The sequence below is a fragment of the Cyrtonyx montezumae genome, unplaced genomic scaffold, assembly GCF_038088225.1.
Source record: "Cyrtonyx montezumae isolate F1298 unplaced genomic scaffold, pur_monq_1.0 scaffold_10, whole genome shotgun sequence".
Classification (NCBI taxonomy): Eukaryota; Metazoa; Chordata; class Aves; order Galliformes; family Odontophoridae; genus Cyrtonyx; species Cyrtonyx montezumae.
In genome coordinates, this window is record NW_027071826.1 from 20,966,190 (window position 1) to 20,982,416 (window position 16,227).

At 58.8% G+C, this 16,227-nt stretch overlaps 1 protein-coding gene across 1 annotated transcript; it reads right to left on the reverse strand.

Moving 5' to 3' along the window:
* Window positions 1-1,232: 1,232 nt before the first annotated feature.
* FOS (Fos proto-oncogene, AP-1 transcription factor subunit) lies at window positions 1,233-3,898 on the reverse strand. Its single transcript, XM_065752342.1, has 4 exons — window positions 3,627-3,898; window positions 2,946-3,194; window positions 2,728-2,835; window positions 1,233-2,609 (listed from the first exon to the last, which is right to left on the reverse strand). Exons 1-4 carry the CDS (start codon window positions 3,765-3,767, stop codon window positions 2,004-2,006), a joined length of 1,104 nt encoding a protein of 367 aa, XP_065608414.1. The 5' UTR covers window positions 3,768-3,898; the 3' UTR covers window positions 1,233-2,003.
* Window positions 3,899-16,227: the final 12,329 nt, after the last annotated feature.

Sequence of the window (16,227 nt, forward strand, 5' to 3'; positions counted from 1 at the left end):
AATATGCACTGCTGAGATGAGGTACATCCTGTGTGTGTTCTGGTTGGGAAGGGGTGAAGAAAGCAGAGCTTGCAGCCACGACCAGGAAGCCTCCAGTTGCACAAACTCAATTCCAAATGGCAGAGACCTGTGGAGATTTCCTGTCACAGAATCTCAGAATTACAGGAGTTGGAAGGGGCCTCTTGAAGATCATTGAGTTCAACTTCCCTGCTAAAGCAGTTCTCTACAGCAGGTCACACAGGCAGGCATCAGGTGGGTCTTGAATATCTCCAGAGACTCCACAACCTCTCTGGGGACCTTGTCCCAATACTCTGTCATCCTCAAAGTAACAGATTTTTTCTCAAAGGATAAAGCAATCCTCATCCAGCTGTGTGTGCCAGCACAGGTGGCATCTTTCCCATCATCTTGAAAATTACATTCTTGAGATAAAGAGATGAGGGGGGAGCAGAAGAGCCTCCTCCACACAGAGGCACGTGCACACCCAGAGGGGCAGATTTCACTGTGCAGGCAGCAGGAGGGGAAAAGAGCAGCAGACCTTTCAGATGAACCAGAGTAGAGGCCAGGCTGCACAGACAGACCCTGGTTCCCAGTGCTCTTAGACTGCTTGCCATAGCTTGCATTCGTTCAAGAACCAAGGGAACTGATACAAAACACTGGGGAAGCATATTTTGCCATATACCATTTTGTTCAAAGAGCATATGAGCATCTCTTTAAGTCCTCACGGCAAGGAGATGTTCAGTAGCTGCTCCTGGGGGAGCTAGCCAAGGACACCCAGAGCAAGGTTACAGTCCCAGCCTTCCCTGTGCAGGAAGAAATCAGGTTGTCAGACACATGCAAGTGACAGGGTGGACCCCAGCCTGGAAACAACTCCATGGTTCAGAAGTGAAACCTCTCCTACCCTTTGTCCCCTTGCATGCTTCTGGTTTATTGCAGAAAGGCTACAGCAGGTGACAGGCAGCAGTACAGGGCAGATGCCTCAGGCACAGGGAAGGACAGAGAAGGGGTGGCCCCACCAGTGGGTGGGAAGGGTGTAGGCACAGCCAGCCCTGACTAATACATCAGGGCAATGACAGATCTGCACTTAATGGTTTTCCCACCCCCACATACCCTATGCTTATGACAGCTCAAAACAGGCAGTTGTTGGTAAAACCCAGCCCCATGCAGAGTTCAGGGAGACCCCTTCGGGGTCAGAGGGAGTAATGTGAAAGGTAAAGCAAGGACAACTCCGGTACTCAACTTAAATGCTTTTATTGACAATGTCTCTGAACAATAATAAGCAAACAATGCTTAAGTTTCATCCAAATTCACTTTCCACATGTCAAAAAAGACCTCAAGGTAGAAAAAAATAAAATAAAAATATAAATATCTGAGAATCCATCTTAATAAATAAATTAAAAACACAATAAAAACGTTTTCATGGAAAACTTATGTCAGAACATTCAGACCACCTCAACAATGCATGATCAGTAAAGTTACAATGAACATCGATGTAGAACTACAGTACATGGATATAGCTATTCATCTACCTACTAGAAAATAAAATAGAGTCTCTTTCCCCCCCACATAAGATGGGTCGTTGCTAAGTCATCAGAACACAATATTGCCAGGAACACAGTAGTTATTGTTAATCAGCTGCACTAGATACAAGTTGGAGATACCCAGCACCAGGTTAATTCCAATCATTTTAAAACCAAGGGATTAATTAGTTAATGCTAGTGATACTAAGGAGGGGGAGTCACCAACCCAGCCATGTGGGACATGCTACAGACTACCAGCTCTCACAGATGGGCCGTTAGGGACAAGACAAACTCCATGCGGTTTGCTACATCTCTGGAGGAGGTATGGGCCCAGGCACTCCACCAGGCCCTGGGCCCCAGCTGGACAGGGGGTGGCAGCGGCAGTGCCCACCACAGGCCCGGGAGCCCTGGGGGGCACGGCAAGTCCGTGGGGGTGCATGGGCAGGGGAGGGGGCCCGGCAGGTCAGTCAGTGTGGGGCGAGCCCCTCACAAGGCCAGCAGGGTGGGGGAGCTGAGGGAGTCAGATGAGGGCTCATTGCTGCTGCTGCCCTTCCGGTGTGCAGCAGCACAGCTGGGGAAGGCGTCCGCCTCGGGGTAGGTGAAGACAAAGGTGGAGGTGTAGGTGCTTGGGCACGGGGTGCAGGTCACCACGGGGGTGCAGAGGGGCTCCAGTTCCCCACCGCTCCCGGCACCCAGCGGCTCCCAGTCCGACGCGTAGAAGGAGGAGGCCCCAGGCAGGTCCATGTCAGGCACCGAGCGGGAGGCCTCCCGCGGCCCCGTGGAGAAAAGCAGCTCGTCGAAGGGCTCGGCCTTCAGCTCCATCCCGCTGCCGCTGGGCTCCTTGGGCGGCACGGCCGGCGGCGCCTCGGTCATTAGCGGCAGGGTGAAGGCCTCCTCGGCCGCGGCGGGGCTGGGAGCGCCCAGGTCCAGTGCGGTGGCAGCCGCCAGCTCCTCGGAGAAGCGCAGCTCCTCGGGCATCTTGCAGGCGGGCCGGTGCGCCGCCAGGATGAACTCCAGCTTCTCCTTCTCTTTCAGCAGGTTGGCTATCTCTGCCTGCAGAGCGGACTTCTCCTCCTCCAGCTGGTCCGTCTCCTGCGGAAGCAGAGAGCAGGCAGGCCGTCAGCCAGGGCCAGTCTCACCCGACCGCCCCCCCTCGGGGTGGGGGGTGGTCCCCGCCCCACAGCCCTCGGCATCCCGGGCCGGCACTCACCGCCTGCAGTGTGTCGGTGAGCTCCCGCCGCCGGTTGCGGCACTTGGCCGCTGCCATCTTGTTCCTCTCCCGGCGGATCCTCCTCTTTTCCTCCTCCTCCGGGGACAGCTGCGGACACAGAGGGCGGTCAGCGCGGCCGCCAGACCCACCACACCCCGCCCCGCGGCCCCGGCCCCGCTCCCGGCCCCGGCTCCCCCCGAGCCCCGCACCCCGCTCACCTGCTCGACTTTGCCCCTTCGTCCGATGCTCTGCCCGCGTCCGCCCGGCGCCTTCAGCACGGCGGGGCGGGAATAGGCGGCGGGGGGGGCGGGCGCCGGGATACCGTAGGGGTGCCCGCGGTTCTGGGATGGGGCGACTGAGGAGATGAGGGTGGGCTGCACCAGCCACTGCAGGTCGGGGCTGGTGGAGATGGCCGTCACGGTGGGCACGAAGTTGGCGCTGGACACGGCCAGGTCGGTGCAGAAATCCTGCAGGACACAGCGGGGGGGGGGGGGCTGCGGTCAGCACTCCCCTCCGTGCCGCTCGCCGCCGCCCCCGGGGCCGCGCCGCCAGCACCGCTCCGCACGAGAGCGGCCCGATATAAATATCTCTGACGTCCGCGCTGACGCAGGCGCCGCTCCGGAGTCTCCTCAATGAACTCGCGTTTTATCAATGAAGCCGCTTTACACACCCGCCGCAACGCGCAGCCCGGACCCCGGCTCCCCTCCCCTCCCACCTCGCAGCGGTGCCGCTCCCGCTCCCCGCGCCGGCCCCGGCCCGGCTGAACCCAACCGCACCCCTCGGGTCCCGCAGCGTCCCGACTCGACCCGAGGTGCACCCCGCCGCCCCCCGCTCCCAGCCCCCCCCCCAGTAAGTATTCCCAGCACCAAGGCCCGCGGCGGCCGCGCAACGACCCTCACCTGCGGGTTGACGGGAGAGCCCATGCTGGAGAAAGAGTCCGCCGGGGACGGATAGTAGGTGAGGCTGTCCCCGGCCGGGGAAGCGCTGCTGCAGCGGGAGGAGGGCGTCTCGTACTCCCCAGCGAAGCCCTGGTACATCATGTCGGCTGTTTGGCGGCCGTGCGGGGCCTTGCGGTGCTAGCGGAGCGCCCTGCGGGAGAAGGCGAAGAGGGGCCGGTTGCGTCCCTGCGTCCCGTCCGTGCCTGTACGTCTCTCCCTCCGCTACCGGAGCTGCCTCTGCCGCCGGAGTAACGCTCGGCGCCGACCGTTTATACCCTGCCGCCGCGTGAATCGCCTACGTCACGTGGGACGCAGCACGCCCGCTCGCGGGGGGGCCGCCCTGCCCGCGTCCGCCTCTCCCCGCGCTCCCGACCCCGCCGCCCGCCCCGATCCGTCGCCGAGCGCAGGGAACGAGGGATCCACGGAGCGGAGGAAGTGCGGCGGGGCAGGGGGAGTGCGGCGGGCGGGGCGGGGGGAGCGGCTCCGGGTTTTCCCCCCCCTCGCAGAGTGGTACGGCCGGGCTCGGGAACCCACTGACGCAGATATCCTTATATGGGATACATCCTGTGCGAGGGGGCGTGACTGACGGGAAGCGCTCCAGGCTGCGGCCAAGTGCGGCGCGGGACGGGACGCGATGGGACGGGGCCGCCCCGGCCCCCTCCCCCACCCCGCGCGGCGCCCCCCCCCCGCCGCCGGCACCCCCTGCACCGAGCTGCCCGGCGGGGGCTCCGTACCGACGGAGCCGGGCGCGGTCACGCGTGGGGTGCGGCGGGGCGCCGCCGCCCTTCGTCCCTGTGCCCTGCAGCGGGCGGGTGCCGCGCGCGGGGCTGTCACGGAGCGCGGCGGGGACACGCACACAGAGAGCGGGGAAGGGGCGCGGGGCAGCCCCGGGGCCGCGGAGCCCTCCGGAGAGCTCCCGGGCGCTGGGAGAGGGGCACGGGAGGGGGGCACTGAGGGAGCAGCCAGGGCGAGGCCCGTCCTTTTCTCCGGTTTGGGTTTTGTTTTGATCCCCGTCGCAGCGAAGCCCGGAGACACCCACCCACGGCGGGGATGTCGGCAGCCCTGGCTCGGGGCAGGCAGAGCCGGCGGCCAGACCGCAGCCTCGCCTCGCACGGGAGCCAAGAGATCGCGGCTATAGATAGTAACAGGGAAGCTGCAGCGGCAGCGTGTTTACAGCAACAAACAGAGCCCGCAGCGCAGTCTCCAAGCAGGAGCGTCACCCAGGCAGGCTGGGATCCTGCTGGCAGCCTCTCCCGCTCTTTGAGCTCATGGGCTAAATGCAGCGCCTGATGCCGCTGCTGCTGTTGCTGCGCGAGCAACCTCCGTTCTTAGAGATCTGGGCCACGGGGGCGGGAGAACTGGGCCAGCTGCTATTTCTGCGTTACCCGTCAGCGCCGAGGGGACAGCCAAGGACTGCCGCAGCGCACGGCCCTGCCGTTCCCGGGCGAGGGGCCGCGGGGCCAGCGCTGCTCTCACCCGCTCGGGGGCTGCCAGGGCTGCTCCGTCCCTGGGACTGGCCCAGACCCCCGCCCCTCGCTCTGGCCGGCGCTGGGGAAGCCGTCCTCAGCGCTGCTGCAGCAGGGACGTGCGGCAAACAGGCGATGCCGTGACCCCCACCAACGCTGCCACATCCCGGGCAGGCCCTTTCCTGCCCGGGACGCACCGCAAACCAGCCGGTGCCCCTTTGGCCAAGCTGCATCCCCAGGGAAGTTTCTGGAAAGCAGGGGGGAGTACCCGTTCCACTGATGGCTCCAAATGTTTTGGGGCGCCAGTGCAAACAGCGTGTTGTTGCCATCTCTGCTGGTGACCCAGGGCACTCAGTACCAAACGGAAAGTGCCCAGGTGCTGCGGCGCATCTCCAGCACGTGCCGCTGGGGCAAGGAAACTGAGAAACCGAAAACACATGACGTGGGTTTGTTATTTGCTCCAGACATGGGGTGCACACGATGCCTCCACAGCTGGTGTGAAAAAAAAAGAGGAAGCAAGTGCTACCACAGGGCTACACGGAGGCGAGGCACAAGCCCTTTGCCTGGGTCATGGCCATGGCCCCGTGTGGGCATCATATGCACCCAGTAGGGATCTGGCCCTCGGTACCCAGGGGAATCCATCTGTCTTCCCCCTGCAAGCTGCTCCCTGTGCCCCAACCGCCACACAGGAACTTGTGAGCACTTCCCCACCTTAAGCTGGGCTGTGACAGCCTGGGTATGGGAAGTCACAGCAGAGAGGTGCCCGAGGTACATGGGACAGTGCAGCCCCCACAGCTCACAGCACCTCCTGGGGCAGGAGGCAGCTGTGCCCACATCTGGCTGATCACCAGAGGAAAGTTCATGCTGCAGCACAGCCCTCTGGCAGCCACCCGACAGCTCTGAGCCACCCCTGCAGCTCCATGGCTTGCTCCGTGCTATGAGCAGCATGGAGGGAACCCAGCAATGGGGACACCACTGTGGGCAGAAAAGCATACCCACACCATCAGACAATCCATGCAACCACTGGTACACACTGCAGTGCAGACTTGATGGGCTGTAATGTTGTCATTGCTGGTGCCCTTGCTCCCAGCGTGTGCCCCCAGCACAGCACAAGGAATCCCCTCCAGCTGCTTGGCTTGGGCTGAGGCTGCAGGACTCTGGAGCAGTCAAAATAGGAGAGCAGTGCTGGAGCTGATGGGGCAGTGATGGGGCCTCCATTGGGCGTCCGAGCCCCACTGCTGCAGCTGTGGCCCCAACACCCAGCCTAGGAGCTGCCAGGAGGCTCCCACCTTTATTGCAGAGTGTACCCAAAGCAAATTATAAATAGTAATTAATAATCACAACAGCTGGGTGTGTGACAGGGACATGCTGAAGAATAAACACTGCGAGTGGAGACATCCCGGCATCTCGTGGTCGCACAGCCTCATGCCATCAGCCGCCAATTACCACAGACTGTGCCGTTGATCTGTCCCACCCGGCCCCATCGCTCTGCCCAACGCCTTTCTCTGCACAGTGCTGGCTGCACTGCTGGGCACCTGAGCCCATTCCAAGTGCTGACAAGGCTGCACCTTGCTCACAGATGGTGAAGCTGAGTGGCACTTTGCCTATCACCATCCTGTCCTGTGCCCTGACTGCCCTTGGCTCGGCTCCTGGCAACGGTGACCCCAGGAACAGCATTTTATAACCCAGAACATCTTAAGGACAAAGGTCCCCAGACTCCTTGTGCTGCCTACACAGAGCTGGCACAACACAGCCCCTTATCTCCACACTGTCTGGAAGGTGACAGGCGCGTCCCACTGTTATCACACCAGGGCACTGTTCCACCTCCAGAGGAAGGGAAAACACCTGGAGCAAAGTGAGCAGCCATCTGGGGAACTGCTTGGTATTTAGAATTTCCAGGACAAGGCATCACAAGGCTGAAAATAGCCTGGAAGGAGGCAAAAAAAGCCCGAGGCTTTGCCACTGCCCACTTGAAGCAGCCCTGCTCTGGGGCAGGAGGACCCCACATCACCTTTACCAGCACTACTCGCTACTCGGATGCCAGAGAGCAGCACACTGGAACCACCCTGCAGCACAACTGTCAGCTCAAACACAGCTCAGAAAGGCCTCAGTTCCCATGGTGTCTGGCTATTGCAGGGATGGAGACCCTAGGAAAGAAGCCCAAGAACAAGCAATGAGGGATTTGCCCTCCTGGGCTCGAAGGAGAAAACATGGGGAAAGCCCCAGGAACCTGAGATTCCTTAGGTGTTTAAGAAATGTATTGAGTACAAAATTCAACATAATTACAAGGTTTGGGGTTAACAGCTCCATTAAGGGACACACAGAAACAGTCTGGCCGGTTCCATGATCTTTCCTGGGACCATGGCTTGCCAGGCAGTTTGCCTTGGCTGGGGGTGTTACTGGGAGGGGGAAACCTTCTGTGCTATCTTGGGTCAAATACTTTCACGACTGCAACAACTGTCAAGCACAGGCGATATGCAGTTCAGCGCTCCGCTCCAGCCCTGCACAGCAAGCAGAGGCCCAACTGCTGCTTACCACTCCCAGCGGAGAGCAGAGGCTCTCGCCATTACCCAGGCACGTCCACCCACAGGGTCGGACAGAAATACACCCCTACATGCCAGGTAGTAGGGCCCAGCTCGAGCCCCCCCACCCTCTTGGGCACCATTTGCAGGGCTTCCCCGCCTTCCTCCGGGACCCGCGGAACTCCCTTCGCTCCGGGGGCACCCAGCGACCGCGCGGGGCGAGCCGCAGCCTCCCCGTATCTGCCCGCCCGCCCCGGCGGAGCGCCGGGCTGACGGCGGCACGAGCCACCGAGCCACCGAGCCTCCGAGCCGCCCGCCGCCGCAGCCCCGCCCCGCCGGGCGCCGGGCAGCCGCCCGCACTCCCGGGGCCGCCGCTGCTAGGGGCGGGGTGGCCGCTCCGGCCCCGCCCGTCGCCCCTCCCGGCCAATCCCGGCGCTGTTGCTGGGGCCGGGCCGACCGCCTGACGTTGCCGGGAGACGGCGGAACGTTGAAAACACACAAACCTGTTGACGTCGGTGCGTGGTTGCCGTAGTAACGGACCGGCGACGTCACCGAGCCTTCCCCCCACCCCCCCTTCCCCGAGCTCGCGGGCGACGCAGGCGGCGGCGTCAGCCTCTGCGGGAGGGGCGGAGCTCCGCTGCCATGGCAGCGGGGGAGGGTGAGGTTCGGTCGCCGTGGCAGCGGAGCGGTTGTTGTTTGTTTGGGAGGCGGCGGCCGGGGTCGGGCTGCAGCTCGCGGCGGCCTCGGTTCCCCCGGGCGCCGTGCCCGGGCGGTCCCCGGCTCCCGGAGGGGCTTTCCCCGGGCTCGGCTCAGCTCCGGACCGGGAGCATCGCGGGGGTTCGGCCGCCTGGGGTCGGTGCGCCCACGGGCGGGTTCACCCTGAGTGGGATTGAATGGCCGTCCCGCGGGGCTGCCGCGCTGCGCTGGGGCTGGTACCGCGTCGGGAGAAACGGGCCCGGGATAAAAATAACCCTGCTGAAAAACTGTGTTTATTTTTAACCCAGATCAGGTGTTCGGCCTGGCCTGGCAGCGACCTGTGGCAGCTCGGCGGTGCCCATTACCCAGCTGCTGTAGTGCGGGCCTGAACTGTGTGGCCAAGGAAAGCCCGGAAAAGGAGCCACAGAGTGAAAGGGAGAAACCAAAACGTGCCCTGTAATTCATCACGGCATTGTCTGGTCCTGAGGGGTGGCCGAGGCTGTGCCCTTGCCTACTCTCCTTGTGTTGCCCTCTGCAGTGCATTCCAGAGCTACCAGGCACGCTTTGCCCGGCACCCGGGTGAGCTGTTGCTGTGTGTGTTGTGCGGGTGCCCACCAGAGCCCAGGATCCTTCTTGAGCACTCCTGCTGGCGGCCCCCTCCCTGCCACAGAGTGCCGGGTGCCCTTCCCTCTGACATCAGCTTCCTCCCCTGCACCGCACACCAACCAAAGCCCTCAGAGGCGAAGCCCTGTGCTGGGGCCGCCTGCCCACAGGCATTTCCCCGAGCACCTGGGCCAGGCGGGCGCTGACGCCAGTTAGGGTCTGCCCTGAGGCCCGAGCACTGTGTAGGCGCCGGGTGTTGCACAAGGAAAGCAATAGGAGGGAACCGCTGGGGTGCCCGACCACAGCAGTGGGCACCCCCAGGGCTGGGAACTCCCAGCACCAGCTCCTGCTCCTGCCTCTATCTGCTGAGGCCAGCAAACTGGAAGGCAGTTGCCCGCCCAGCCCTCGCTAGCAGCCAGGCTGTGTCACCACTATTGGCTTTGTATCAGCTCTGTTTGTTTTGGCAGGTGGAGGGCAGCGGGTTCAACCCCAGCTATTTTACGAGTTCCTGTCCCACGCCCGTGTCTGCGAACACGGCATGCACGGAGGATCCCCTCGCCTTGCCGCCTAAGGCAGGAAAGGGTGGGGCTGCAATTAGTGTTTGCTTCCCAGGGGCCGGCCCGCGGCAGTGCCTTCCGGCAGGCCATCCCTGTGTGAGGAGAGCTCTGCGTGGTCATGGGCACCACGTGGAAACGCAGAGGGTGGGTGGCCGATGGCAGGAGCCTCGCTGGGGTGGCTTGCAGTTAATTCAGCAGGATTGGCATGCAGCCAATGGGGCTGCCCAACTTGGTGCTTTCTGCTCGTTGCCTCCTGCCCCATCCCTGTCAGCTGGGTAGCCGTGCTGTACTCTCTGTCCGTTGGTGACCCCAGATAGCTGCCGTGTCGCAGCCCTGGCAGCCACGAGGCCTCACCCAGGGCAAAGGACGGGGCTCACCATGCAGCACCGCTTCAAGCCCAGCCCTGCCCCGGCTGCTGGTTCCTGAGCCTGCCCTGCCCTGTGGCATGTGGGCCAGCTGGGCTGTGACGTGGGGTGAGAGGCTCAGGGGGGATGAGGCACCTCACAGCACTGATTCAGCAGTGCAGCCTAGGATCCCCCTGCAGCCCTCCTGCCCCAGCTGCACATTTCCGCCTCTTCCTCGTGCTGCCCACAAGAGGACATGTCTGCACCTGGGTGAAAACTGAGCGCTTTATTTTGCCAAGTTACTTGCCAGCAAGGGCAGCTGTCAGAGCCCCTTCCCAGACCCAGCCTTCAGCCCTCCCCACACAAAGCTGTTCCCTTGTGCCACCTCAGCAGAAAACCCCTTGCTGCTGTCAGTTAGCACCTCGCCATTTGAGAAAGGTGAAACTGCTCACAGCGGCATCATGAGGCAGCCCCGTGCCAAAGGGCTGGGACAAGCGAACCTGCAGCAGCCAGACCTGGGCCACCAAGGTGCTGGTAGCCACCTGGGCCCACATCAGCTGCCATAGGTCAGGGAGAAGCTGGGGATTGTGGCACTGTCCTGCAGACCAGCAGTGAGCAGCTCATGTGGGAGGGCAGCCCTAGAACAACACAACCCAGTCCCTTTTCTGCTAGATCAGCTCTGGGAACTGGCTTACCACACAGGTACGTAAGCTGTTGCCCCAGCACCGTGGGGAGGATGTGAATGAATGCTGAAGAGCTAGGATCTCTCAGGCCACTTCAAAGAGCACCAAAATGGTGTAACCATGGCCACACGGAAGCCCTGAGTTAATAGGGCTCCAATTATGGGCAGAGCCTTTGTGAGTCCCAACCTGATGCTGTTCTGCACTGAACTGCCTTGCTGTGACAGACGTTACTGAGCTAGTAGGGGCACAGCGCTGCTTTCCCCTCCCTTCTGCATACCTGGGCACATTTACAGTGGCAGACAGAGCTGACAGGACAGTGACCGTCTGTTTTCCCATTTTTCCAGATCCTGTAATATTTTCACTGCCGGAAGCATTTAAGCTTCTTTGTGCACCTCCTGTTCACTCAGTGCTGGTTCTGGTGTTTTCAGTGGCTCCTGCATGGTGCACAGCAGCTTCACCTGAGGTGACACCGCCTGGGCACGAGCTCACACAGTCGAGCCCTGCACTCAGTCTGAATCCATCCACCCCCCTCGCAGTGTAGGCTGCAGCCATCCTCCAACTTTTCTCTCCCTCCCTCCTGTCAAGGAGACTTTCTCCACTGTCATGACTGTTGAGAAACAGCTGAACTTCCTCCTGGAGCAGCATCCCTGCCTGCCAGCCTGTACTGGCCACCCGGTGCCTGCAGCGCTCACAGCCTTCCCTCCTCCTCACTGACATGCACACATGCACGCTGCCACACGCACGCCTGGTGGTGGCTCCAGCTCCTGGTGGTTTCCCAGGGCTCTCGAGATACTGCCCCAGGGAGCATATGTCAGAGGGAAGAGACCGCAAAGCTGATGAGCTGCTGGTGCCAGCATGGATGGTGGACATGCAGGGTGGACACGGGTCCCAGTGCCCCATGGGGGAGCTCCGCTGTCGTCTCTCCATGGGCACACGGTGTGATAAGGGCAGCACGGCCCAGCGCCCTGCAGGTTAACTTGCCCCGGCAGTGACTGTGTCAGGCGTGGAGGCTCGGCTGCCTGCCAGGGAGGTGACTCTTTAGGAAGTGAGTGCGTCCGGCAGTGCGGGAACTGTGTGGGAGCAAGGGGTGCCATGGCCTGACCTCAGGGGTCATAAGGGGGACGGTGGCTGGAGGTGAAGTAGCTGCAGAAGGGAACACGAAACTTTGGTGAGCTCACTGGGGAAAGCAGGGCTTGGCTGTTTTCAGGGTGGAATGGGATCGGGGGGGGGGGGCATGTTTGGAGCTAGGGAAGGGCACAAGTCACAGATAGTGGGGTGTTTGCAATTATATCGTGACACGTCATAATTACTTTAGCTTCCAAATCTACACTGTGCTATTAAATTTGCTTATTGCGCAAGAAACAAAAACAAGAGGCATTCCCCAACACTCCCTCCAGCGCATAACCCAGATGTTGGCAGGCTTGCATGCTCCAGACAGGGGAGGAGAAGGGAGTCCCAGTCACGTTGCCTCCTTCCAAAAATTCCAAACCCAGCAAGCCTCTGGCCCCCTGTGCTTCCTCCCAGCCTCAGGCAGTGCAGCACTGCTGACAAAACCTCCGGAGGAGCCAGGCTCTGCTCCCTGCAATTGGGAAACAGCCTCTGCGTGGGGCCGGGTGCTGCTGTCAGGGCTGGGATCCCCCCTCCCTCGCCGTACATGACGTGGGGGAGCCGAGCTACTGGAGAAGCCCTGGGGATTGCACATTGGAGGTGCCGTTGCTGCTGCCACCTAACGGAGCCGCTCCCACGCCACGTAGGGGGACAGGGGCAGTGCCCACACAAAGTGCTGCTGTGTGGGTAGTGCCTGTACTGCAGGCATCTGCACAGTTATAACCACACAGAAGAGCAAAAACCCCCTCTCCCCCTGTAGGTGGCCACTTGTGAATCTCACTGCCACAGGCTCCCTCTGCATGTGTGGGACACAGTGCACCTGCGACACAGCTGTGACAGCTGGATGCCACGCATGTGGCACATGTGGATGCTGTACACATGCACAGCTGCATGCCCCATGCACGGGTGCTGTGGGAACTGAGGCGAGCACTCGAGCTGGTGTTTGGTGGCAGCTGCAATGGGGAAAGCAAAGCAGCTCCTGAGCAATGCAGGTCATGGCAGGATGCTTTATATAACCCAGAGCCACAGAGAAAACCAAAATAGCTGCCTCCCCACTGCTCAGTTAGTCTCTTCCATCAAACGTGGATAAAATTAGAGCAGGCGGTGACGTGTGCCTACGTCTGCACAGGGACTCCAGGGAGACAGAGGGAGGCAGCTCAGGGCTCTGCCATCAGTGGCACGGGCTGCCAGAGCTTTCAAGTAAAATCCACCCGCCAGGTTGGTGTGTGGCTGCAGGGACAGACGTGTGGATGTGGAGGTAGTGGCAACAGCCTGGCTTCACGCCTCATCCCTTTTGGGGCAGCTCAAACACCTGGACACAGGCTGACCCTACGCAGGGGGTGCTGGAGCAGCAGCATTTCCCCGAGAGCTTTTCATGTTCCTCATGAACAGCCAGAGCTGCTGTCTCCTGGGGGTGACCCACACGGGAGAGCTCCACTGTGTCTCTGGTGGCTGTGCAGCCCCGGGGAGCCCTCGGCTCTGTAGTGCTGATTCAGAAAGTGTGCCTGGAGGCTCAGGCCCTCTGAGAAATGAACTGGAAAAAGGAACCAGACCAAAAAGCTGCAAAACTATTGCTGACATCTGTGTTTATACATGCAGATAAGGCCTGAGCCATTCCCCGACAACAAGAGAGATTGCAGTGGAGACTTTTATTGTTTGGTTTACTGATCTGAACGCAGAGAAGGCAGCCAGGATCACAGCTGTCTGGCCTGCAGAGACATTGCCCTGGTCTGTGACCTTGGGCACATCTTTCCCCGAGGTTCACATGGATGTGTGGATGCTTCAGAATCCCACTCTCTTCTTGGGGGCTAATTTTCATCCTCTTTCAGCTGGCAGGGTGAGGATTTGGGAAGGTGAACTGGTTAATATTTGTTGAACTCTCTAAAGACAACAACAGCTCTGGAGAAAGTCTCTATGTTAATTATTATTTACAGGAAAACAACAAAAAAAACCAACACAACAACAAAAAAGGACAAAGGTTTAAAATTCCTGGTCTGAGAAACACGCCCACTCATGAAGTTAATTTACACCCTGTCCTCTGGAGTTCTGCCACCTTCGCCCCTCCTCTGTCACACAGCACACTGGGTACCTGTGCTCAGAGAGGTGGCTCCAATCCCTGCCAGCTCCTCAAGCCAGGCACTGCAGATATATATAGCAGCACAGCAAGGAGCAAACTGGGCAGCCACGGCAGCAGCTCCTCGCTCTGGGATCAAAAATACCCCAAGGCACACACAGAGCAAATGAAATCTGTTCATCTTCTACATAAGCTCCTGGAGTTGAATAGCTCAGAGGGGATGAAGGGAGAAATAGAGGGATGAGAGGAGGGTACCTGTTCTACATGGTGGATCCTTCCTCACACCGTCCCTACTGCCAAGCCCACCTGGGGGCTGCTCGGTTTTCTCAGGGATATTCTTTGCCTCATTCAAGTCTCTATCTGTCTGTGCCTATTATCTTATCTCACTGATTGCTAGGTTTTCTGAGGAATTATGCTGGCATCCAGGGGTCGAACGAGGCCATGCATAACAATCAGCATGTTGCTCTGTGCTCTGTTCTCTATTTTTCCTTTGGCTTGTGTAAGACCAAGGGACATGTGCATGCACACAGGCACACTGGGGTTCAAGAAGTGGCATGTGATATTTGTGTGTACTCTGAAGCAGTTCAGAAGGGGTGTTTGGGAATCAAGAGTCTTCATGTGACTGTATACCAAAGCCCACTTTCTGTGTGTTGGTGCTGAAACCCATACTACTTCTGCAGCACCCACAGCCCCTTGATTCAAAAGAGTGAACACAGGAAGCATTGGTGTTTCCAGCTGTAGCTCTCACTACACTCAGTTCATGCCTCATCCTGCACACCAGCTCTTGAGAGGTGAGAGAAGTAACATGTGAGCGATGAGTATCAGGGACGTTTGCTAAAAAGATCAGGAGAGCAGGTGATAGGAGCTGGGATTCCCCCAGAGCTACTCGGAGGACTGGTATTCACTGCTAGGCTGCGATCAGATGAATGGGGAGCAGGATTAATTTGCAATCCTTTTTACGTCACGGAAGACTTAATGTCTGGGATTTCCCTCCAGTTATCCTAGGGGAATTAGAGTTTATTTAATGAGCTCTCGCCTGGCGTCAGTCAAGGAGCCTTTCTGTGGCTATTTGAGTCTTCTTAGAAGACTTTAGGAATACAGATTCTTTCCTGTCAGCAGTGTCAAGGAGCAGCATAGCACAAAAGTTGTCTGAAAAGGATGCTTACAGCAAGAGCATCTTTTCCCTCAAACCTTCAGCACATTACTCTTTCATAACTGTTCTATAGCTCAAAATAACCTGTCCTGGTAGCTGGCATTACTCGCACAAAGAGGAAGCTGAGGCCCCCAATGAGGTCAAAGGGAAGAGCACCCTGTCTAGACTGACATCCCTGGGGATTTCAGCCTTGGGCTCCTGGAAACTCCCCCAGTCCAGAATTGCTGTGGTGACTCACAGCCACTTGCACAAAACTAGCACCAGCACCAGAACTGACCCACAACCTGACACCTCTCCTGTACCCTTCTCGTCACAGGAAGGCTGCTGGGGGGTCTTCTCATGCACACCGCAGGGCAAAGGAAATTTCCACTGCTCCTTCACTTGACCCTTATCAGCTATCCCCAGCCATGCTGCAGCGCAGATGAGAATATTCTGCACTTTCTGTCCATCTTAGTCACCTAGTTTTCCCTTCCTTCCAGGTGGAAAGCCTTGCACTGCTCACCGAAAGGCCTATTTATGAACACTCTTTTTCCATCTCGGCTGCTGCGTGCAATTGTTATTTGTGTCTTTGATGCTCACTAAGCCCAGCCCACTGACAGGGCTAGCAAGGCCCATCGGTTTTTGGTGTTCATTTCAGGAGGCACTTTTTGTCTGTGTAGATTTGCATGAAAATCAGTATCCTTGAGGTACCTCCTACCTGAGTTTTGAGATGCCTCTTGCATCTCACCAACTTGGTCTTGTAAAAGGAACTCTGCAATGCAGAAGTTGCCCATCTGCACTGAGCGGCTGCAGGGGTTGTGGTTTTGGTGAGCCATGCTCCTCCACAGAGCAAGAAGTCTTGCCTTAGAAGAGTTATTAATATTCCCATTGCCCACGTGCCATGCTGACTAGTTTCCAAGGATAAGTTCGCTTCTCATGTGCCTGTGGGGAGAAGGGACTTCCCAGGCCTAATTCAATGCTTCCCATTCCTGCTTTCTTACAAACCAATCTCTGCCGAGGATAAGAATATGTCCTGCTGATTCAGTGTCCATCCAGCCAACTTCTCCTTTTCACAAGGGGAAATATTTATAATCCAGCACTCAAGCAGTGCAGCTGATGGAAGCCATTCAATAAACATCCCATCTAACTGCCTTCTTTGCTGCCAAACTTCCTTCCAAGCTCTGGTGATTTGAGTGGCATTCAACTGCTCTACTGTTGATACATATGACTTTTTTTTAAACCCTTAGTTAGATGCTGATCTAACTGTGCTATGAGTTGCATTTTCTTCATGTATCTCTTGAAATAACCAACAAGGCTGTTTAAGCATGAAAAGACAACGTAAGTCTGAAAGAATTCATCAGACCGTCTTCACTGGAGA